The 24,283-nt window shown below is 40.6% G+C and overlaps 1 protein-coding gene across 1 annotated transcript in view; it reads left to right on the top strand.

Moving 5' to 3' along the window:
* The window catches only part of LY75 (lymphocyte antigen 75), a 126,467-nt gene that overhangs the window by 36,666 nt on the left and 65,518 nt on the right, over positions 1-24,283 (top strand). Inside the window, exons 17-28 of the mRNA XM_054970110.1 lie at positions 1,545-1,580; positions 4,688-4,863; positions 7,430-7,494; positions 8,236-8,312; positions 10,449-10,585; positions 10,815-10,920; positions 13,794-13,954; positions 15,118-15,247; positions 15,514-15,746; positions 19,072-19,240; positions 21,253-21,417; positions 23,827-23,949. Of these exons, the coding sequence (XP_054826085.1) occupies positions 1,545-1,580; positions 4,688-4,863; positions 7,430-7,494; positions 8,236-8,312; positions 10,449-10,585; positions 10,815-10,920; positions 13,794-13,954; positions 15,118-15,247; positions 15,514-15,746; positions 19,072-19,240; positions 21,253-21,417; positions 23,827-23,949 (1,578 nt within the window). The remainder of the gene's footprint in view (positions 1-1,544; positions 1,581-4,687; positions 4,864-7,429; positions 7,495-8,235; positions 8,313-10,448; positions 10,586-10,814; positions 10,921-13,793; positions 13,955-15,117; positions 15,248-15,513; positions 15,747-19,071; positions 19,241-21,252; positions 21,418-23,826; positions 23,950-24,283) is intronic.

The raw sequence follows: 24,283 nt of genomic DNA, 5'->3' as shown, positions 1-24,283 counted from the left end.
GCCTTTTATACTTCCCAGATCTATTTAGTCTCGGTAGGGATTAGTACTGGTTTTCCCCACTTTAGTCCTAGGACTTACAGTGCTTCACAAATCACAGAGGACTTTCTGGCTGACCCTCACTGGTCAGAAGTCTCTTTCCCGCTCTAACTCGCAACTGACAGCTTCCCCCAACATTCTATCCCCAACTGCCATTTCAGGCCAGCCACCAAGGGGGAGGAAACCTGTCAATCATAACCCTCTGACTAGGAATCTCAGCGTGTAAAGCTGAGTTTGTCACAGGTGGTCTTTCTTATAAAGAAATTATTAAACTAGCTTTTGAATGTTACATGTCTTATATCCATTGCTTTATGTATCTTTATGTACATTTAATATCAGACATGTGCTGCGAGTTCCATGCTTAAAGCTTCATTCTCAGGCGCGTATATTCCTGCTTCAGCATGGGACTGTGGGAGAAAAAGAGCTTATGCCTTTCCTGCATGCCATTTTCCTGGCCTGAAACCGTTGTGCTATTTGCTCTGTGCACGCAAGTGCACATAAATTTCCCCAGTGAGGCAGACAGTGACCCCCCAAGCCATTTCAGGTTAGGAAAATGGAGGAAGGGGATGCTTTTAATTCCCCTCTCCCCACATTCCCAATCTAAATGGGGCCCCAGAGTGCCTGGGAACTGAGTCCTGAGCATGGCACTTGCAACACACGTGTGAGCAGAGAGACCCAGGACCCAGGAGAGGATATGCAGAAAACATAACATGTGTTATAAGGCCCTCAAACAGTAGAACTAAGAAAAACTAGTTACAAAAATCTCACAAGGCTGTAGCGTCTTGCATAATAGAGCGAACCAATTCAGATAGTGCTGCCCTTGGAACTTACTACTTAGTGAAGTGGGGAGCAAGAATATAAGGACATAATACTTTCCTTTACGAATAAAGTTGCAGAGGAAACAAGGAACTCTGGTAAAGCAAAGGAAGAAGTTGGTTAGATTTTTAGGCTGCTTCTTTAATACTGCTTACTTGTTTTTGTCAAAAGTCCACAGTATCTTTTTCTGATTACATTCTTCTCCCCTGCTCTTATCAAACTGATTACATTTCGCATTGTTTCTTTGCATTCCTGACTTGCTTCTTTGCAACACCGCTCCCACCTTCTGACTAGGGTTGTAAGAGCTCAGGGATCTCCATTCCTAATTGAATGTGACAAAGGGAGTTTTTGACCCTTGGAAAGCTTATACTCTGAAAATCTTGTTGGTCTTTAAAGTGCTGCTGAATATTGCTCTGGTGCAGATCCAACACAGCTACCCACCTGAAACTATTACCATTTAAATTGCAGTTGTAATTAAGTTTATAAGCTGCCTGTGGTATGAATATGTTACTCGCATTGTCCTCATTACAAGAACAAAACAATCCAAACCCTGTGTTTAATTATTCTTTTGAAAAATCCCCCCCCCACACACACACATCCCTCAAGTTGTTTATGTCATTTAAAAGAGAACGTGTGTCATTATGGTCAGGACAGACCATGTCTAATGACTTTTATCTTTCTGTTATGGACAGGTACTAAGATAAAGACTCCAGAGTGGTACAAACCAGGTAACTTTAACATGTTTTTGCTACACACCATTGATTTAACTGGTAGTCGCACATGGGGATGTATTTACTGACTTTTATTTAAAGCCTGCCCTTTCTCACTGAGACTCAAGGCAAATTGCATGGTGTAAAATGCAATTCAATAGCATGAAGCATCTAACAATTCACCAATTGTAGTCTTAAATCAGAATTGGGACCACACACCATCCCGGTAGTTTATGAGTAGAAGGAGCTGCTGGCCTGATCTCTGCTACACTTCAGCATGAGCCATTTTGATGAGGCAGAGGATGTACTACAGCTTTTAGGCAAACATGGACTGGGTTAATGTGATGGTTCAGAAAAGTCCCATCTGACCTCATAACATGGCTGATTTGGGTCAACTTGGCAGGATACAAGTTGCTTATACTCTTTGCTTTCAGAGGAGTTAGCCGTGTTAGTCTGTAGTAGCAAAATTGAAAAGAGTCCAGGAGCACCTTTAAGACTAACCAACTTTACTGTAGCATCTGACGAAGAGAACTGTGATTGTCGAAGGCTTTCACGGACGGAGAACGATGGTTGTTGTGGGTTTTCCGGGCTGTATTGCTGTGGTCTTGGCATTGTAGTTCCTGACGTTTCGCCAGCAGTGAAATTCATCAAACCCAGGATGAATCAAACAACCAAGAAAAAACAGTCTCCTACAGGAAAAGTGTTTTTGCCATATATCAAAGGAATTACTGATCAGATGGGAAAGCTTATGAAAAAGCATAACCTTCAAGCAGTATTCAGACCCACCCAAAAAATACAACAGATGCTACGATCAGCAAAAGACAGTAGAGACCCCCTCACCTCTGCAGGAGTATACCGTATACCCTGCAGCTGTGGACAAGTTTACATCGGGACCACAAAGCGTAGCATCCAGACAAGAATAAAAGAACATGAAAGACACTGCAGACTTGGACAACCTGAAAAATCAGCAGTGGCTGAACATAGCCTAACTCAAACAGGGCACAGTATCTTATTCAAGGACACCAAAATACTGGACAACACTTCCAACTACTTTGTCAGACTGCACAGGGAAGCCATTGAAATTCACAAGCATAAGCAAAACTTCAACAGGAAAGAAGAAACCTTAAGAATGAACAGAGCATGGTTTCCAGTTCTGAAAAACACCAGGCAAACAAAACACTCTATACCCGACAATAGCCCTGCAGAGAAGATTAGCACATCAAGTACCAATCCATATGCAAAAGAACCTCCTCAGGATACAGTGAAACCTCCCGCCATTAGCGTTCCACACCCTGGGAAACTCTTACAGGATGACTCAGCTCAACCCCACCCCTCCTGAGTAGATACAAATGACCTGCCAACATCTTTTCCACACTGTGACACTGAGAGATCTCTGTCTTTTGGTGCTACACCTCTGAAGATGCCAGCCACAGCTGCTGGCGAAACGTCAGGAACTACAATGCCAAGACCACAGCAATACAGCCCGGAAAACCCACAACAACCATAGAACTGTGATTCTTGAAAGCTTATGCTACAGTAAAGTTGGTTAGTCTTAAAGGTGCTCCTGGACTCTTTCTGAGTTTATTCTTTGCTTTATTCATCATGAATACATGATGAATGTATTTAGCCAAACAAGAAAGGCAGTCATGGGATATAAAAGCTCAAAACGGGGGAGGGAATTCTGACACTCCAAAGGACGAGCTGCATTGTGTGTGGAAATAAATATACAACCAACATACCAAACAATAAACTAAAAAAGTTTGAGGAACAAAAACATATCACCCTAGTAAATCAATTGTCATAAACCCACTACTTTTACTATGTAATCCACCTTGGGTCTCAGTCAGAAAGGCAGACTATAAATAACATAAATAAGAGTAAATAAATAGAGCTGTTAATACAGAGCTCATAAGATCATATCACTGGCCACCAAAGCCAGCTGAACTTTTAATAATCTTAGACAACTTTGGGGCGATACTTAGATTTCCTGTTTTGAAATACTAGTTTGGAGGGAAGAACTCACACCACAGTTTGTGGTTCAGAAAGACCAAATATGGTTATTGTGAATCTGTAAGTCTTTCATCAAAGGACCATTAGGAAGAGGGGAGAAATGTGGGTTTATACAAAAGATGACTGAAAAGAGTTAACCAAGATGTATAAAAGTATGCACGGGTAGAAAAAGTTGATAGAACTCTGAAGCACCTGGTGAAGTTGATGCACAATAGATTCAAGACAGACAGAAGTAAATACTTCTTTCCTCAAGTGATTAAATTGTGGCATTCACCGAGCCTAGATCGCTTTCAAAGGGGGTTAGACAAATTCATGGATGAGAGATTCTTTAGTGGGATCTAAAGAAGTGGTGAATGGAGGGAATATTCAGAGGCAGCGAACCTGTGATTACCAGTGCTTGGAGGCAACATCAGGAGGAGGACTTGACCTCTGTGCCTTGCTTGTTGACTCTCCAAAGCAGCTGGTTGGACACTGTGTGAAACAGATTGCTGGACTAGATAGACCACAAATTGGATCCAGCAGGGCTTTTCTTACACTCTTGTGAGCCTGAGGATTCCCCAGGATCATTTCTCTAGCAACACACAATGGCTGGTCATTATATACAAACTGTCTTTTACTCATTCTCTGTTGTGTTAGCTGTGAATCAGTGCTGCTGCACTGAATGCTTTGAATTCTGTTCTTGGGAAGCATATATGAAAACCTAATGTACTACTTTACTGTTCAATCTTTTTTTCAAATGTATGTATTTGTTTATGTATGATACTGTGTACTCCCCCCAAAGGAATCTAAATTATGGAATTTTGCTGATTATAAGAGCAAATATTTGAGTCTGTGTGTGTCCATCTCCATTTTTCTGTCTCGTAGTACTGAAGACGTCCTGGTTCAGAACAAACCACAGTTTGTTGTGAAGTCAAAATTAGGTGAAATGAAACCCTGATTAGTTCTTTTGCCTACAAACTAGGATTACCTTAAAATAATGGTATAAATTCTGCCTTGGTGTAGCCATGATCAGATGCTACTAGTTAAATGTTCTTAGACTGTGAAGCTTAAATAGTTTTCATATGTATTTGTAAAAAGACAAAAAAAACCCTGTGAATGGTTTTATTTCCTTGTAGATGAAGATGGAATTCATGGAGCTCCACTGATCATTGATGGGTCTGAATTCTGGTTTGTGGCAAATAAGAACCTGACCTATCAAGAAGCTGCTCTTTACTGTTCTAATAATGAAAGCGGTTTGGCTTCTCTGGACTCTTTCACAGAACTTACAGGAATCCTAAACAGAATAGCAAACGTAATTTATGATTTTGTCTCTTTTACTGCGAGAAACACCTTTACAGAAAATGTTAATGCCTTCTCCTTTTTTATTATCATAAGTGCCTTAGAAAAGTATTTGGAAAGTGCAATGCCTACACCTGAGAGCAGGTATAGAAAATGGAAGAAAGCATCTCCCTTAATCTGTCTTCCCTAGATTTTTGGGTTTTTTTTAGTATGAGGAGTGGGGACAGAGTAAGAACAGCAGGTAAATGAGCATCTGTCTAATTCTTATTGATTAGTACTCGGTTCAAACCATGAATTTATTCATTAAGAGAGCAAGTTTCTGAAATCCTTGAGGAGAACAGTATTGGAAGTCCTGGATTTAGAAAGAACAGGGCTAACTTTGTAAAGCTGTAGTGCAAGAGACAGTTCACTCAGAGAAAAAAGGGCAAGATTCAGTAAAAATTGCTCCAGGCAGTTAATTTCCATCTTGATGAGCAATGGTCGTGGTGATGCAATGAGGCTAACATAGCAAGCTTTTTCAAAAGGCTTACAGTCTGTTACTTGAAAAACAAGCGCTACTTACAAGTTTTCACAAATGTGGTGACGAACACACAAAGAACACTTGAGCTAATGAAAGGATCAGATGGTGAAAAATATTACCTTTAAATAGTGATTTAGTGACAACTATGAGCAATTTTTTTTGTTAATCAGAGCTTAATGTTAACAATATATTAAGTAATGTGAGTTCTTAAGATCAAAAGACCATATGGTGCTAAATACCTAAAGTATAGCTAGTAAGAGATTATTGTTTTAAATACATGGAAATGTTTGATCCTGTTTGACAGGATGCAAACTAAATTCTTTGTTGCGTGATCTTACCCAGTTTTTTAGAAGCCTGGATTGTAGGTCTTCTTGATGATCTCTGCAAATATTGTATCTAAATGGTATTCAGTGATAGCTGGTGGCTTGCTCTAGAGATTACAAAAGCATGTGTGGTGGTTACTAGGCAATGAATCTGATCAAAGGTTGCCTAGTAGTAGGTGAAAAGAATCCTTTGCATCTTCTACTATCTAATATTTTATTGGCTGGGGTCGCTAAATGTGACCAAAAGAGGCCTTATATCATTTATTTTTTAGGTTTTTTGTTATCAATGATTGCAAGTTTTTTGCATTCCCCAGCTAATATGGTTCTATTCAAAGTTCTTCCTAAGCTTGTACATCGTAGTTAATTCCACTTGGAATTCTCAAGTTGTTTCAAGATTATTGATTAACAATACAGAAGTATACAGAAGCATAGTGCTTTGTTACAAACCTCATGCTGGTTTGTATTGACTAAAATTGTGGGAATTGTGTCAGGATTGAGTTTGAAGGCCAAACTCTCAGGCATGTCAGAGCTGGAAAGATGATCTAACCTATTTTCATATACTATTAGTGTATATAAGTATTCCACTCTGTAATTTAAATATCTAAGCTATAGAGATGGGCGCGGAATGGGAAAAAACCCCTGAACCACTCAGTTTGTGGTTCGTTAATTTCCACGGAACATGAACTTAATGAACTCACCCAATTTCTGAACCGGTTCGAGGTTTGGGGGGCCAAGGGGGGCCCCCTTCATGCTCAGAGAGCCCAAACTCACAGGGAGGTTTCAGTAGGCTCTCCTCCAGCCACCCTCCAAGTTTCATGAAGATTGCAATACAGATCTCCGAGTTATAGAGCCCCAAAGCTAGTGTCCCCAGGAAAGTCGGGGGGGGGGGTTGAAAAGCTAAGACTAGGATGGGGGGAGGAAAAAAGGAGCCTTTTCCCAAACACCTCCCCAGTCCCCAGTCAGAAAAACAAGAAAGCAAGAGAAAAGAAAAGAGGCTTTTCAGCCCTTTTTCCAGCAGCCAGAAGTGCAGGCCAAAGATCCAAGTTCCAATCCAACACCACAGCCAGCCACCAAGCCACCAAGCTCTCCTCCCTCTTCCACTCTAGAGAAACTGAAACCAGGGATCACATGGTTTCCCCCATTTATGGAAAAAGCAAAGAGATTGAACAACACAGGAGAACTCTGGTTGGCAGAAAAACCTGCCTAACATGGTTTTGGAAGGAAGAGATTGGTGTTACCATGGCTGCTGAAGGCCCATCTCCTCAGTTGCCTTGGAGATTCTAACCCTCCCCTCCCTTTTCCTGGCTGGATAGGCCAGAGTGGGAGCTTTCTAGTTATCAGGGACAGCTGCCAATCAAGCCTGGAGGCCTCAAATTGGGGGCAAGCCAAAGACTGCCACCGTTGCCTGGGTGAGGGAGTATTTGGCACCAAAAGTGTCCGAACCGGCAACGGAACGGTAAGAAAAGTTTGTTTGGTTCGGAAAAACACGGTCCCACGGAACGCATGGTTCTTTGACTATGAATCGGCCGTTCCATACGGAATTTTATTCCATAGTTCGTTTTGTGCCCATATCTGAAAGACATCTAAATTTTTTGTAATGCAAAAGATATGGCACACCTTTTGGGGAAAAAATGCTCAGCTTTCTGATATAATTAAAAAAAACATTCCTTGACACTGAGTCTGTGATATTGGCTGTTGCACTGATGAAATGCTAACATATCCATTTGTGTTTGCAGTTATCAGATAAGTGGCAGAATTGGTGGGTGAAATCTGTGGTTCCTGCAAGTCACTTCCATTCATGGTATGTAGAACTGTCAAAAGCGATCAGGTGCTAAAGTTTGTTTGTTTGTTTTTTACATCTAACACCTAACTTTAGGTGAAATGCCTTTTAGCTATCAGAGTCAATTTATTCAGCAGGTGAGAAAAGCAGCTGCTTTTACTTCAGCCACATAGCAGCAGTCCATAGAGGGAGCTGTTTGTACATAACAGCTTACATTGTGGGACCTCCACAAGCAAAAAGAAAATGACGATTTTGCTCCTCTGAGAGTTTCTTAGCATTTTATAACTTGTTTTAATGTCTTATGTATGTGGCTTTGAAGGATGCTTGAGAATGGGAAAATGAAGTATGAACTTGAAAATAAATGAAGTTTAGAATTGTAGACTTACTGCAAGCTTAGTATTTGTCAGGATTTTTTTGTTTGTCTATAAATGCACCGAGAAATGACAGAAAAATACTATGGGGCAACTGGACTATTTGTCTAGTAGTTGCAAAGATAGAGATGCCGTATCCGTTCTCCTTATCACACTGTCAACAAACCACCTGTACAGCGAATAAAAGTTATAGCAGACTGTGGCTATATAGCTTATTTTGTTACATCAGTAGCTCAGTGTGAAGGTCTTGAAAAAAAATGGAAATAAAAATGCATGTTCTGTGTTTTCTGTTTTTATATCTCTCTACCAACAGCTGTTTGAATTCTTGCATTATGTACCACCTTTTATGAAACAGTGCATGCTAAATGTTTGATTTCTTCATTATGCCTAGGTTTCCAATATATTCAGACTATCATGAACAACATAGCAGGAATTGCTGGCATATTTCATATCACAGCTGGTACAGAGGTAAGGGGGTTCATTATACTTAATTTAAAAACACTAAAATAACTTTGTAAGGAATGTGCACATACACTTTATTTTTTATTGTATGGAAATGGAGTGCTATTTTAGATGCCAGACAGTATAACTGGGGTAGAAGTGGTCGTCTATAGTGTCAGGGAATGCTAGTGCATAAGGAGGGATGTGCAGCTGGAAGATACAAACCCAGCCTTTGCAGAGGATAGTATGGAAATAGGTCCATTGTGTACACTTTTCATTGGAAATAAACTGCATTCACTACTTTCATTCAATTTCATAGGTTGTGTGTGCTCTGCGCTAAAAGCAGTTTGTTTTGTACTGCAGTAACCCAAATCCTACACCAAGAAAAGCTGAATTATGACCTGCACAGAGTATGCAAAGTAATGAAAAATTTATACCCAGTGCTTATTTCGGCATAATGGGATAAAGCAAGGCACTGTTAATGGCTCTGAAGACCACCCTCCCTCCATTACAGATGATCCTACTGAGTGCCTTTTTGCCTTTCAAATGACACATTTCCCAAACATTTCAAAAATAATATCTGTAGTTATGAGTGCTAGAAGCTTGCTTTTATCAAAAAAGGAAGATGAAATTATTGGGATGCTAAATTCTTTCCGCTATATCAGAAAGTAATGGCTTAAATCTGTAGCAGTGTTTCCACAAGCAGAAGGATTTCCATCTATGGCATCCTGAAATACCTCTGAAATCCTGTTCCTGAGGGACACGGGGCACAGGAACCGGACTTGGGAGTGGGGGGAGGCTGCTGCAAGAAAGAAGAGAGCTAGTTGTGTTCCATAGAACCACTGTTCTGCACCAAAGTGTGTGTGTGTGTGTGAGTGAGAGAGAGAGAGAGAGAGAGAGAGAGAAGTGTGCACATAATAATCTTCCCAGTCTCTCTGCAAGTCCAACATCTGAACCCTAGATGGCTCCATGTTTTGTCAGCATTTCCTAACATTAAATAAAAACATAAGAAGGCCCTTTTGGATCAGACCAGCGGTCCATCTAATCCAGCCCCTTAGCACTGATGTTTAGAGGTTTGCTTCCTCAGATTGTGGAGTTTTCCTTTAGACCCCATGGCTTTTGTGGTCCCTCTCCCCCATGGATGATGCTCATTATATCATTGGTACTATCACTTGCTCCTTTCTTCCCTGAGACAAATACTGTGTTTTGTTTTGTGTTGTTATAAATATATAATGCTTATCAGGGAAACTCCCTCCCGTCATGAATAGTATTAATCTATTTGTTTTTTATAAAATAAGCAATATTAATGATGATGTCACACCTGAACCTTCAAATTAGGATGCTTTATTTAGTATAACTTCCTCACATACTTTAATTTTCACAAGACAAGTAAGCAAATGCAACTAGTGAACATTTTGTAACTGTGAAGCAGTCTGCTACCAAATCAGACCATTGATATCTCTTTCCGGATAATGTCTTAGGATTTCTGAGAAGGAACGTGGACCTCTGGAGAAAAAAATCTTTAGCTTCCACCCTTCCACCCTTAAGATGGGGGAGAGAAACAAACAGGGAAGGAAGGAACTTGCCAATTGATAATGGGGAATTGACTTTTTTAGGAAACTGGGATCACTTGCTTTTTATTAACCCTTTGCTTCACTGGAAAAATGATTTAAAATGAGGCAAAAGGTTAAAATGAGTATTTCTAGATTCCTAGCTAGGCTTCCAGCTGTTGAAACCCAAAGTTTCCAAGCATCCTGCCTGATTTTATTTATTTTGTGCATTTTTATCCGGTCCTGCCTTCAGGCGCTTAGGGCAGTCTACATTGCATTGTGAGTAAAATGGAGCAGGTTGATATCTGGCTCACCCCCCTCCTCCCAGCAACCTAGGTCTGGGGAGTTTGTATTTCCGTCCTCCCCCTCTCTATGAATTGAATATCTACTATAGCTGGCAATAAGTCTCAAGGGTCTTGGCAGAGAAAGGTCTTTCCGGTACCTGCAACAGACATTCTCTGTGCAAAGCTTGTGTTCTTACAGCTGAACCAAAGATTTTTTAAAGTGTAGGCAATGAAATGCCAGTTATAGAATGTATAATAAATGCTGGGGACATTAATTAAAATAATTTCATAACTAACTTCATGGGTTAATTCATTTATGACTCCTGCAGACCTCAGAATAAACTGTAATTCGAAACTCCCTTTCATCTGTGAGAAATACAATGCATCTCTATTGGAAAGACATGATCCAGATTATAAACCACCACAAAAAAAATGTCCTGATGGTTGGCAAGTTTTTCAGAATAAGGTAAAAAACAATTGGGACAATTACCTTTTTGTGTTTTAGTATTGTATTAAAAAGTTTTTTGTAAAAGTCATAAAATCAGTTTGAGTATTGTCGAAAGTGAACTATTAGATTTCCAAGCATTTTTTCTTAATTTTATGTTTAATTTTATGCTATGTGAACTGCACATCAAATTAAGCATCAAAGTTAATACAGAAATACCTTACAGTATTCTTTTAAATACCTCTTTCAGTGTTTTCAAACTACAACCCCTCAGTATGTAACATTTAAAGCAGCAAATGAACAATGTGAAACACTTGGAGGCTTTCTTCCTTCAATTAAAAACCAAGCTGAACAAGGTAAGATGAGAAATTTCATGTTCCTGAAGAAACTGTATTTCCATTCTTGAAACCTAGGTTCAAGGTATTAACTTTGGTGTTTAAAGCCCTCCACGGACTGGGACTAGCATACCTGCGGGAACGCCTCTCCCGTTACATCCCTTACAGGGCGCTACACTCTGCAGATAAGCAACTCCTGGTGATCCCCGGCCCAAGGGACATCTGGCTGGCCTCCACCAGGGCCAGGGCTTTTTCTGCCCTGGCCCCAGCCTGGTGGAACACTCTCCCACTGGAGATCTGGGCTGTGCGGGACCTATTACAGTTCCGCAGAGCCTGTAAAACAGAGATGTTCCACCAGGCCTTTGGTTGAGGACCAGCCGGTGTCCCTTCTTATCCTATTAAAGATCGCTACCTCTTCTATGACTGCCCTTGGCTATGCATTTTACCCACAGCTATGACTTATGCAGGTCTTTTATTAGTATCCAAAGTAGCCGATGTATAATGGTGCCGGAGTATTTTAAATCTGTTTTTCAAGTTGACAATTTATTGTGTTTTAATGATGATGTGAGCCGCCCTGAGCCCATTTGTGGGGAAAGCGGGATATAAGTCAAATAAAATAAATAAATAAAAAATAAATATTTAATATTATCAGAGAGAAGGAGACACCAGTTTTTTTAAGGCTTCATTAGAACTAGCATGAACACTGAAGACTATGGAATGCTGCCGTGAGAACGAGATTGAGCATATCCTTCTTTGAACCCAGTAGCATAACATTTGCTCTGTACACAAAATACGTGTTCATCTAAGAGCTGGTTCATATATGTACATATAATCAGGGCTCATTTGGAGGGGGAACGCACAGGAACGCAGTTGCGGCAGTTCCTTAAAGAGGTCACATGACAGGTAGCCCCGTCCACCTGACTCTCAGCCATTTTGGGCCCGTTTCGGCCTGGATTGGGGCCAGAATGGCCCAGATCGGGCCTCTGACTGGTGGTGGATCACTCTCCTGTTCAGCAGCAGCCTGATCCTGACCATTTTGGGGCCCTTTCCGGCCATTTTCAGCCACTTTTTGCCATTTTGGGCCCAATTTCGGCCCTGAATGGCCAGGATTGGTTCCAAAACAACCAGGATAGGTGATGTCAGGGGGTGTGGCATATACAAATCACTTATGCTAATGACACTTCTAGTAATGAAAAAGGTGTGGCATATGCTAATGAGTTATGCTCATGAGTTCCTCCAGCTCTTTTTCTACGAAATGACCCCTGCATATAATTACTTGTTTTTTTTTAAATTACGATAATCTAAAAGTAAATATATGAAGTGACTCCACTGCAATTTTAGTGTATGTGGGCTAAAATTTCTGTCTGTGTTGCTTGATCCGTCAATGCCTATTCACTCACACGTTATCACTTGATGCAAACAAGCAAAAGATAATCTACTATTCATTTTTAGCATGCATTCCAGTTTTATGATCCTTACCACCTCCACAAAATCCTATGACATCAGTGATCTGTAATTCCTATTTTAAAAAACCGAGACTAACAGATGAGTCCTTGCCTCATTTGGCATTTGATCCAATCTCCAGTCTGTTTGAACCGGACTTAATTCTGGAAAAGTTTGAAATTCCCTTCTTAGCTATGTACTGACTGAGTGATCATGGGCAAGTCATGACCTCCATTCTTGGTTAAGATGGTAGAGTAGAGAACGTAACACACAAGATTGTTTGTTTGGGAGGCAAATGAGAAAAATATGTTGTCCATTTCTAAATCATAGAAGTATTAGATCCAGTATTCTTAGGAGGGCACAGCTGGGGATCACAGTGGTATGGTATGGAATAGGGTTACCAGGACCCCCAGGGGTCACACCACAGATTGAGGGTGGGGTGGGTACTTCTCTCTCACACATGCTCATGTATCCACCCATTACACTGGAAAATGCTGTGGTTTTCTGGCATGATGGGGAAGCATGTTTCTCCCCACAGGTATCTTCCCCTCCATCAGCCAAGTGAGTAGAGGGGGCAGAGGATCCCCCAACACAATGTGGGGGGAGGGTTGGCAGCCCTAGAATGGAGGAATGGCAGTGTGGCAGGTGAATGAAGACATGAAGGCCCAGAAAGGGAACTGAAAAAAAGAGAGCATTTTTTCCCCAAGAGCTTGATTTTCGATTTTATCAATGGTAAAACTGGAATTTTTTTAGGAGCACAAAAGGGAGAAAAATTCCTAGGAATTATTTTCTCTTTGGGAATGTGTGAAATGCTTTTTAAGACAAGGTTCTCAACGTCTGTAGTATGAAGGAAAGTAGGTTTAATTTTTTCCCCCTCAGAATTGTTATCCCCCCTCCAAGCCATCAAAATTCCTAGAAATGTTACACCTCTGAGAAACAGGGAGCAGCCTAGTCTGCCTCTGCCTGTTCTTGCAAATTAGGTAAATCTGGCCTTGAAAAGTTGAATTCTCGTCTAGTATCAGTTCCTGGGAAAGGAGTATCTCGCAGTGCCAAACTTGAGCATCACAACAAATTGGAGGTAAGATTGAGGACTTCCTAAACCAGAGTTTGATTACGGCTCTCTTCATTGGAGAGAGGGAAGGGACTTCATGAACCTAAGGGGTGTGAGGCTTGTTCCTGTAACAAACAAATTGGCTTGGATCCTGGTAGAATTTCTTTGGGTGCAGGGGGGGGGGGATTTTCACTGGTTCTCCTGTGGGAGACCACTGATTTCCCCCCCTCCGAAGCTCATCTTGGGGATCCCCCATTCCCAATTCATTCCTCATTCTGCAGGAAGAAGGTACAATTGCCCCTCCTTCTTGTAAATGTAGATATTCTAGGTGGGATCCATACCACTGAGTGCAGCTTCTTGTCTGCGTAACACTAATGTGCAAATCTGTTCCCACCAACAGATTTTATAACATCCTTGCTTCCTAATAAGCCAAAAAACATTTGGATTGGTTTGCAGTTTCTGTTGAAGACACAGGAAAGCAAGTGGATAGATGGCAGTGAAGTACAGTACACCAATTTCCACCCATTGATCCGGGGAAGAGTAAGGAAGATTTTAATTGATGTAAGTTGTTGGGATACTGTTTTGTTTTTTTTTCATTATAATTTGAGTAGAGTAACTGCCTATACAAATGCAGTCTCTGTTGTGATCCCTGCCTTGTAGAATAGCCAGTTTAAGTTCAGGAAGGTCTTCATGTTTCTGTAATTCTGCAACCTATATAAAGCATAATTGTTCAGGAGGGTTTTTTTATAAAGGTAATAGGGCTATATTCTAATGAAACCATTCAAGAAGGAGCTTTTACAAAGGGAATGAGACTGTGAACTATACCACTAAATATAGTATGCATTATTTATTTGCTGTATGTATGTATTATCATGCTTTCATTGCATTACTTTATACTTCCGTGATACCATTTTCTGTATTAACATATCATGTCTAATACTTTGTGCTTTGTTTCTGTAATCCTAGTAATATTATATTGCTTATCAGATGTTTCATCCTGCTGATTTACAGTGTGTAATCTGCTTTGAATCTGAGTAAAAAAGGTGGACTGGTAAATAAAGTAAATAAAAGACCCAGATAACCTTGATTGTTCCAGATTTGGGGCAAAGATAAAAAGACAAGTACAAAAAAGTATAAAAAATTAAATCTGTCCAACCTTCCATATTTGGTGCATAGTTGACTGCTTCCTATACAGAAACTGAGATATGGAAGGATGTTTTTATGTTTAATATGTTTTCTTTGTGGCAAGGACTGTAACTATAATACTATGGGTAATATCTTACACGTGAATTTTTGGTAAAGTACATAGGAATAGCAAAGAGTGTACACATCGTTTTGAGACCCATTTAACTGCATAATGCTGTAAAAAAAAATGATTCATTTCCCCAGTAGCGTATCACTTTATAATGTATTGCTTCTTTGGATAATTCAAAAATATCAGTGTAATTACATAGGGTTGGCTCCAGCCACCTTTTCTGCTGGGGAAAAATGGAGGCAGGAGTACCCTTCAATCACCAAAACGTCTATGCTGGAGATCATGTTTCCTTCATGGACAAAAGCCACATGGGATGGGGTATGAAATAAGGAAGGAAATGGGGGAAGCTTGAGCAAAAAAGTTGGCAGGATCCATACCACAGTAAAGAACACAATACTGCTTCACTATATTTTATGGAATATGCTGGAATAGTTGATAAAATGTATCAATAATACTTCCCCAACCCCAGGTATTTAATGAGGAAGTGACCAACCAATGTGGTGTTTTGCTCAACAATCCCAACTCATTGTACATCGGGGCTTGGAATTTGACTTCTTGTGCTGATACCCAAGCGGTGGCTATATGCCAGAGGAAGGAAGGTGAGTATCCCTAATGAATATCCTGTGTTAGGAGAAGAGAGAAATCTGTGGTGCTCTCCAAACAGCTAGGCACAATTCCTTCACAGCATATATGCAGTACATGTTTGTATTTGACAAAGTGAACTTAGCACGCATTAAATTTCCTCTCACTTCTTGAAAATAAAATCTACAGCCATAAAGTTCTTTTAAGAAAGAGTGTAAACAAACATTAGCTGTTTGATGAATAATGCCATTTGTCCTGTTCACATATTTGGTTTTCTCATTAGATGCTGTGCCTGTTAAGGACCAAGCACAAGAAATGCTTAATATCACCAAGAACTACTTAAATGTCACATATACCGTAATTCTGCAGAACTTGACCTGGTATGATGCCCTAAAGGAATGCCAGCTGAACAATATGCAGCTGGTTAGCATCACAAAGCAATACCAGCAGGCTTTTCTGGCGGCTCAGGCTGCCCATCATCAATCTGCATTGTGGATCGGACTCTCCAGCAAAGATGTAAGGTTTTTAAGGTTTCTCTCTCGCTCTTGCGCTCGCTCGCTCTCTCAACACAGGTAATTTAAATGCTAAAGGAAATTTAAGGTTGGACCCATTGATTCACTTGTGCAAGGATCACAGCTCTTCCCCTCTTTCCCTTCTCCTCAGCTGTCCTTTTCATCCTCCAGAAAGCTGAGGCCTGGAATTGAAGGATCTGCATGGAGTATTAGCAGTGCAGGTCAGGAAGATGAAGAGAGGGAATGGGGTAAAATCAGCTATCCGGCCTTCTCTGCCAGCAGACCCACTGAGTGATTTCGACTCCTTTTCACTCCTCACTGCAGCCTGCCGACCAAAGTTGCTGTTACTCCATTTAGATCCCATGGCCCAGGAATTAACTTTCCCAGGGTCAGGACTGCTGAAAGGAAGGAAAAGCTAGGAAAATTCATCTTCCACAGATAGATCATTGGACATAACCCATTAGGAATGAGGAAATGTATTAAGATACTTAAAATGTTAGTTTATTGCTGCTGCTGTCATTTCTATTTTTAACATGTGTGATATTGCTAATAATAAACCTATTGCTCTTTAAGATAAGCTAACGATGCAACTGAGAGAAAGTTAATTCAGTCCCACTTAAATCAGTGCTGAACAGTCTCAAAAAACCATCAATTGCAGGTGGAAAGATTATCCTGTAGACATGTAATCATTTGATTAGCTCCACACATACATAGATTTGATAACTTATACTACAAGACTTAAGTTTAACTTTACAAAAGCTACAGTCAACAGTGTAATGTATACATTTGTTCAATTTGTGTGCCTTTATTCCTCTAGGGAACTCATACTGGGTTGGATCCAGCCAGCATTTGTGTTCAGTCTCAGCCAGTTCCCCTCATTGCAGCCTCCATCCCACAGAGCTTTTGTTCAGACAGTTCCCATGATTTCCAGCCCAGCCTTCTTAGTGGTGGTTACGGGTGTGCATGCTGAAAATATTGGGATTTCCTGCTTCAGGTTTACCCAAAGCAGGAAAAATATTTGGAAATTCGGGTATTTTAATCACTTCGGAATGGTCTGTAAAGATTCAGAGCATTCCAAAGTGATTCAGGGGGCTGGGTTTTCTCCCTGCCGCTGCGAGCAGCGGCAGGGAAACAGGCATTTAAACGACTTGACCCGAAGATTCCCAAAACATTATGAATGCTTCGGGAAGCTTTCCGGATCGGGTCCAATTCGGGTATTTTACCCGAATCAGATTCCCGAAGCGCACTCCCCTAGTGGTGGTCAGAGGAAACTCCATCCTCCATTTTCACCAGAGGAATGCTGGTTGGAGCTGTGTTTTTAGTTTCATAATAGCCCCCTGTGAAATAGAACAGGATAGAGCACAAACTGATGTGACACCACAATCACAGCCTTTTCTAAAATGTAAATTGGACATGCAGCTATGATTCTGATCTGGAGTTGTGGAGAAATAAAACAGGGATTTAACTTTTCAACCTCCTCCTTGGTTTTGCAGATTGAAATCAGGCACATCACACTCCTCAGTATTTAAAGGGGGAAAGGCTGGTTTTTAAAAGGCATGGTTTTTTTCTTTGGAAATCATAATGATAGAGAGTTCAGCTGTGATTAACAAAATCTAGTGGGAATTGAAAGGTTAAATCCCCTCTTCCCTTCAAGCATAACTCAGATCTGAATTGCAGTTGTTTATACAAGCAATTTATCTTTTGCTGATCTTCATCGTGTTTATGTCCTAATCAATCAAGAGTTGCCAAGGGCCAGGCTGCAAGCTTCAGTACCAAAGCAGGGATCTGAACATGGATTTCCAGAGTTCAAAATCAATGCCATTCACTACATCATTCTAAGGTCTCCATGAACATGTGTCCTGCAACAGGCTTTCACTGCACCTTTGTTGCAAGGTACAGGTGATGGCTCTTTCAAATATTTGGCTTAGCGTAGAGTTCACTGTCCATTTGTACAAATAGAATAGGGTGAGAGACCAGTAGCACCTATAAGACTAATAACATTTATTGTAGTGTATGAGCTTTTGTGAGACACAGCTCACTTCTTCAGATACAGCTAGAATGTGAGTCCATCTGTCCTTATATCTTGGAGAGTGGAGTGATTTCAGAAGCCAAATGACAATCGCCAGTGAATGACAATCGCAGGCATGATTGGATTAGGTGTAAACAAATCAGCATAGGTAATGAGATTCCTTAAGTTGCCAATCAGTAAATTACTTACTATCCAAAGACCCCACACTCCCTGGCTTTCTATCCACCATTTGCAAAGGTATACCATCCTGGATGACCTGTTAGAGGTCTCAGCCAACAACCTCCCATTTAAGGAGTGGATCTATAAGCCAGATGCAGTGATGGATCGGCTATCAGTATCAAAATCTAAGGCAGCTCCTTGGTATAAACTAATCAGATTTGACCATTCAAGATCTCCCTACCTAGCCAGTATTTCTCATTACAACCTCAGAGTGTCTTTCACTGCTCTGCACTTCCAGATGATGCAGACAGCTCTTTTGGCAGGACGTTATTCTCACACCCTTGTGGAACAGTGCACCTGCATTTGTGGATTACCTACAGTGGAGAACCTTTCCCACTACCTACTTTATTGTCCATTATATAGTGTACCCAGAGCTAAATTTTTGGCTAGAATCCTATCAGTGACAAACATATACTCTGAAATCGAGAAGATTGTGTTTTTGTTATCTGACACTGATAATCATGTGTCCTATAGAGTCTCTCAGTTCGCACTCACAGCCAAAAAGATAAGATCTAAGGTGGTACTGAATGAGGCTGCTTCATGATCCCTGGGATAGTTTGGCATACTGTATTGTTTTAATTAATTTTAGTAACCTATATAAACTGTGATAAGGGACTTAATTGTTTATTAGTCAGTGTTTGGTGAATTGTGACAGCCTACGGCTATAGACAATAAACTCTTTTGATAGTTTGATAGGTAATGAGACAAGAAACCTAGGTCTCAATTCAATCCAGGTGGATTATTAGTCTTATAGGTGCTACTGGACTCTTGCTGTTTTCTACTGTGACAGACAGACTAGCATGGCTACCCATCTTGCTTTTAGGTCATCAACTGAGTGTCCTGGAAGGTTGAAATGTTCCCCCACTGGTTTTTGAATATTGTGATTTCTGATGTCAGACTTACTTCCATTAAATTATGTCCATCACATGTCAACAGTGCCCTTCCACCCTCTACATTGGACAAACCGGGCAGTCCCTTCGACACAGATTTAATAAATATAAGTCCATTACATTTGGAATTACATTTTGTCAACTTTTGTTTTATGGGGCTAAGAGGTTGTCTTTATTTTTTTTTCCTCTAGGATGGAATTCACTATCAGTGGTCAGATGGAAAGCACATTAGTTTTAGTTACTGGTCTGAAGAAGAAGATGATGATGCAGATGACTGTGTCTACTTGGACAGTGATGGATTCTGGAAAACATCTGAATGTGCTGTAGAAAAACCAGGAGCTGTTTGCTATCTACCAGGAAGTAGGAGTCATCCAATTTTTAATTTATACTATTTATTTTAAACAATGGAAAGTACTTTTGTTGAACGATAATATAGAAAAACTGGAAATGAAATAAAATGAAAAGATTTCATTACATTCTCTAAAACTAGAAAGAATATTTGGATTTTATATGAATTTACAGTGCCCTTTCATAGCTTCTAGTGAATCATTTAGATGCAGTTTGTGCATAACTCTGGTTCCACAAACCATGGTTTGCAACTCCATTGCGTACTTACTCACCTCCCTGCATTCTCAGGAATGAATTCTGCCTCACCTTTCCTGGTCAGCTTTTGCTGTGATTTATCGTTGCATGTGCATCAAAGCATGATGTTCTCATAAAACATGGTTAGAAGTAGGTTTCTAAGCCACAGATATGAGGAAATCTGGTTTCTATTAATTATCATCAATGTCTGGATACCTATACTATTAAAGTTAAAACATAGTTAGAAACTGAGCTGAAATTCTCTCTGGAAAGGGAAGAGGGAAACATATCTCCTTAAGATTGTTTCCTGAGCTGAAAATCTTCCATTGCAAATCTTCCATTGCTTCTGTCCTAGCAATAATACCCAAATCTCCTATCCTGTGATTCAAAAGTCAAGTGTTCTTCAATCTTTTTTTAAAAAAATGAAAATTAAAAAATTGTTACTCTGCACTGCCTGGCTTAAGCACGCACAAGTTCAACTCAGTGCTGAAGACTAAATTGCAAGGGGAGAAGCCCCCCCCCCCATGAATTAAGTTGTCCATCAGCTCTAACCGAATTGTAACCATTGGCATGGCTGTCTTTAAAACACAGAGAATGTTACCCTGCCCCCTTCTCTCACTTTTCTGCATTCCAGAGACTTCTGTCCCAGCTAGAGCTAGTGTGAAGAGGAGGAGGTAATGGAAGGGACAACTGTGAACATTTTGTGGGTGTAGATAGCGAGCGTATTCTTAGTGACAATAAGAAAGATGCAGATGGTAGATAGCAGCAGTGGTAACACAGGGAATTTAGGAATATAACCAGTAACTGGCTGAAAAGAACGCTTGCCTGCACCTTTCAAGTTCGAAAAGAGGGAGAGGGAAAGTAAGAAATGTCCAATAGGGGAAAAAAGAATGACAAGTGAATGGCAATGAGTAGCCTTGCTGTGTGACATGTGAAGATGAAAAAGTTGTTAGGATTGGATCCAAACTAAAATTTCCAGCAACAGAAAGGAACTCTCCTTCCTCCCACATAAAGCTTACTGATAGGGAACACTAAGGAACAACATGAGGGGTAGAGACTGCCAATTTAATCTGGCTCCAACTTTTAGTGTGTTTGTGTCACTTTCAGACAAGAATTAAAGAGGTAGGAGTGATCTTGCCCTTTCAAAAAGTACTACCATGTTTTTGTGGACATCAGTTGTGGCGTGTCTGAAAAGAATACAGTGGATTGGCATGTATGGTGTGGAGTTGCCATAGTGAAAGTAGGACTGCAATCCCTTCATGTCCTCCAAAACTTTTATTAGTTTAAAAACTGATTCACAAGACAGGTTTGAAAGTTTGTTACCTGAATTTAATTTTGCATTCCCATTCCTTTTAACCACACCCGCTAAAAGTGTGGTGTCATGGTTAGCGTGTTGAACTAGGATCTACGAGATCTGGGTTCGAAACCTCACTCTGCTATGGCAGCTTGTTTGGGTGACTTGGGCCAGTCACACATTTGCAGCCTAATGTACCTTACAAGATTGTTGTGAGGATATAGTGGAGGAGAGGAGAAGGATGTAAACTACTTTGGGGCCCCATGGGGGGGGGAAGTGGGGTAAAAATGAAGTAAATCATAAATATCAGATTTCCATTGGTCAGTAAAGACCACATAGTGCCTAAGATGGCACCCGTAACCTGATTGACCTCACTGGTAAAAATCCCACCAATTTTCACTGATCAAAGCTGCACTCTAAGCAAACTTATTTTATTCAACATATTAAATAACCACCTATTAAACAATGCCTTAAAGGAATGTGATTTTTTCCTCAGATGAAACAGTGGAAACAGAAACATATGGGTCTATTAAATGTCCACATAAGGTTAAAAATACACCATGGATTCCATTCCAAAACAATTGTTATGCATTCGTGATAACAAAGGATAGATGGAAGGAAATGAAATCCAATGAAGCTCACCATTTATGCAAGACAATGTGTAAGAAGCTCCTAAATTCCTTCTTCTGTACACTCATATTCATATGATTTTTTATTGCTTTGGGGCCTGAGGGTACCTGCAGATCTGCTTATTGTCTACATGTGATTATGTACTCAAATATAGGACTGTGTACAGAATAACAGAGGCAGCAAGCAGCTAGTTCTGCTATTCAAGCCTCCATTATTTTTTCTTGAGTCATAGACTCTCTCTACACAAGACATCTGACACATGATGAACACATGTCCGGAGATGCAGTGTTAGCTGGGAAGGGTAGTTTAAAAGGACAGAGCCGGTCGCAGGGCAAAGGCTTTGCTATACACTGGACCTGTGTGAAGGGGCTGTGAAATGCCAGAAGGGAAACTTCAGCCCATTATAACCTCTCCAGGTCCAAGCCCGGCTCTGGAAGGCAGCTCTAGCCCCATTTCCATTCCTCACTGCCCTCTGGTTGCAATCCCACACAGTTTTAGACTGGAGAGATGAAATTGACAGAACCTTTGGAGCGGTGAAGATGAAACTGACAAACCCTCTGAGGAGCTGTCTCCACCTGTGCTGTCTTGTTAAACTGTGCTTCCTGGCTAACATTGCATCTCCCTACACTTAACGAACACCCGCTGAGGTGTCTTGCGTAGAGACACTCTTAGTCATGCAGGTTACTGCAGCTGTTTCAGTGAGTCCCGTGGTCAAACTATTGTTTTTCCACACAATTGTCTACCAATTGTGACACTGAGAGATCTCTGTCTTTTGGTGCTACACCTCTTAAGATGCCAGTCACAGCTGCTGGCGAAACGTCAGGAACTACAGTGCCAAGACCACGGCTATACAGCCTGGAAAATCCACAACAACCAATTGTCTACCAAGTATGTGGCTGTAAGTTCCTGAGTAGGTTTTTCCTAATATATGGCTATGCAATTTATTGTAAGATGACAATGGCAATTAAATTGACTTTTAGCTTACTTTTCTCTAGCATTGTTAGGCTCAGTTCAGAAAATGCACAAAGCCATGAATGTATTAAATTAACTATGGTGAGCCCTGATCCAGATGGCTGAGGCTAGCCTAATCTTGTCAGATCTCAGAAACTAAAAATGAAATCCTAAACAGAGTTACTCCATTGCACGCCCATTGAAAACAATAGGATTAGACTGGCGTAAGTCTGTTTAGGATTTCGCTGCAAGTATCATCAGTCCTGCTTAGTATTTGGTTGGGAGTCCAACAAGGAAGACCAGGGTAGCTATGCAGAGGCATGCAATGGCAAACCACCTCTGTATGTCTCTTGCCTTGAAAACCCTACAGGGTTTCTGTAAAGCTGTTGGGACTTGACAGCACTTTCCCCCACCATCTGTGGTGGTGTATGAATGCAGACATCCTTCCTTTAATCCTGGTTTGTTTGCCAGTGATGTGCTCCTAGGCTACAGGGAGAAGGCAATGAAACCAATATTTGTTGAGACAAACCAGCATTTGAGTGAGAGCGGAACTACAAGTGACAAAAGGCACAGGTTGGACACTTGTCAGCTTCCCTCAAGTTTTGATGGGAAATGTAGGCATCCTAGTCTTGCAGCTTGGCTCTCTGACTACTATCCAATGGACTTTTCAACTGTCACTTGTCCAACATTCCACCAAGCTGCCTACATTTCCCATCAAAACTTGAGGGAAGCTGACAAGTGTCCAATCTGTGCCTTTTGTCACTTGTAGTTCCACTCTGAGTGAGCTGAATCCTGGGTTCGCTAACTTAACCTGTGGTTAAAGTAAATAATGGATTCACATGATTCCTGAACTCATCCATAAACAGAGCAGCTGTCAGGGGAAAGCCACATATGAGGCAACCAAGATAAGGGCTTGGCGGTAGTAAGAGGCCATGGCCCTTGAATGGGAGAGGCGTTAGGGGTCCATATGAGAGGGAGATTCCATGCGGCGGCTGAATCAGGGTGCAGCTGTTAGAAGTGAGCAGATGGTTGCTTTGCCCACACACACACACACTTCAACTAATGGTTTCTGGCTCCCTCTGGTAGGGATCTGCAGTCCCTCACCCCAGTTTCTCCTAGTGGCAGCAACTGCTGAGGGCCAAAATAGACAATAGAATGTCCCCAGCATGATCAGGCCTCTGGGGAAATTTTAAGTTACTGTTGTTGTTTTTTTTAAAGGCTCTAAAATGTTGTTGCAGCCCCACAGTGGGCTCAGGGATGTGGTATCATATAGTTTGGCTGATAACTACCTCCCCACATTTCACTGATAGCTTTCTCTTGGTTGACAGTTGGGCATTCCAACAGCTATAGAATTAAGAGTTTGGAATTGCATTGTAATATTTTTGGGTTTTTTTGATGAATTCACTAAGTAAAGGATTAACTTTATAAACTGTCAGGAAGTTCATAGTAAATTATCCAACTATTGACTTCTTAAAAAATCATTCAATAGATGCCAATGCCTCCGTCTTGAGTATCAAGGATGAGAAAGAAAATAGTTTTGTTGTTGAGCAGCTTCACTCATTCAGTGGCCTTGCTAACTGGGTACGATTAGGTCTACTTTATGATAAGAACGGTAAGTTGTAAGTTATTTTTATATCTGTTGTTACATGCATGCCTGCCTTAAATATGCAAAGACTAAGATTGCAATAAAAATATTTCCAGCCAACTTCTGTTTGTTGAGAGAAATGATTGTAGTTGGTTTAGCTAAAACATTTTTAAAAAATTATAAAGAAAAGCTAATATGGCTTTAAAAGCAAGGTTATCAGGAGAAAGGTGATGAACTCATTGAAGTGCTCAATAAAATTTCCCTTTCTTCAAGGTTATCTGAATTGCAGCAGTTAATGAAAATCTGAACAACACAAAGGCTAAATGAAAGTTTATTTATTTAAATATTTCTGTCACATTTT

The sequence above is a fragment of the Eublepharis macularius genome, chromosome 2 (assembly GCF_028583425.1).
Source record: "Eublepharis macularius isolate TG4126 chromosome 2, MPM_Emac_v1.0, whole genome shotgun sequence".
Lineage (NCBI taxonomy): Eukaryota > Metazoa > Chordata > Lepidosauria > Squamata > Eublepharidae > Eublepharis > Eublepharis macularius.
Note: the sequence above shows the minus strand (reverse complement) of the source record. Positions and strands in the feature narration are given on the sequence as shown.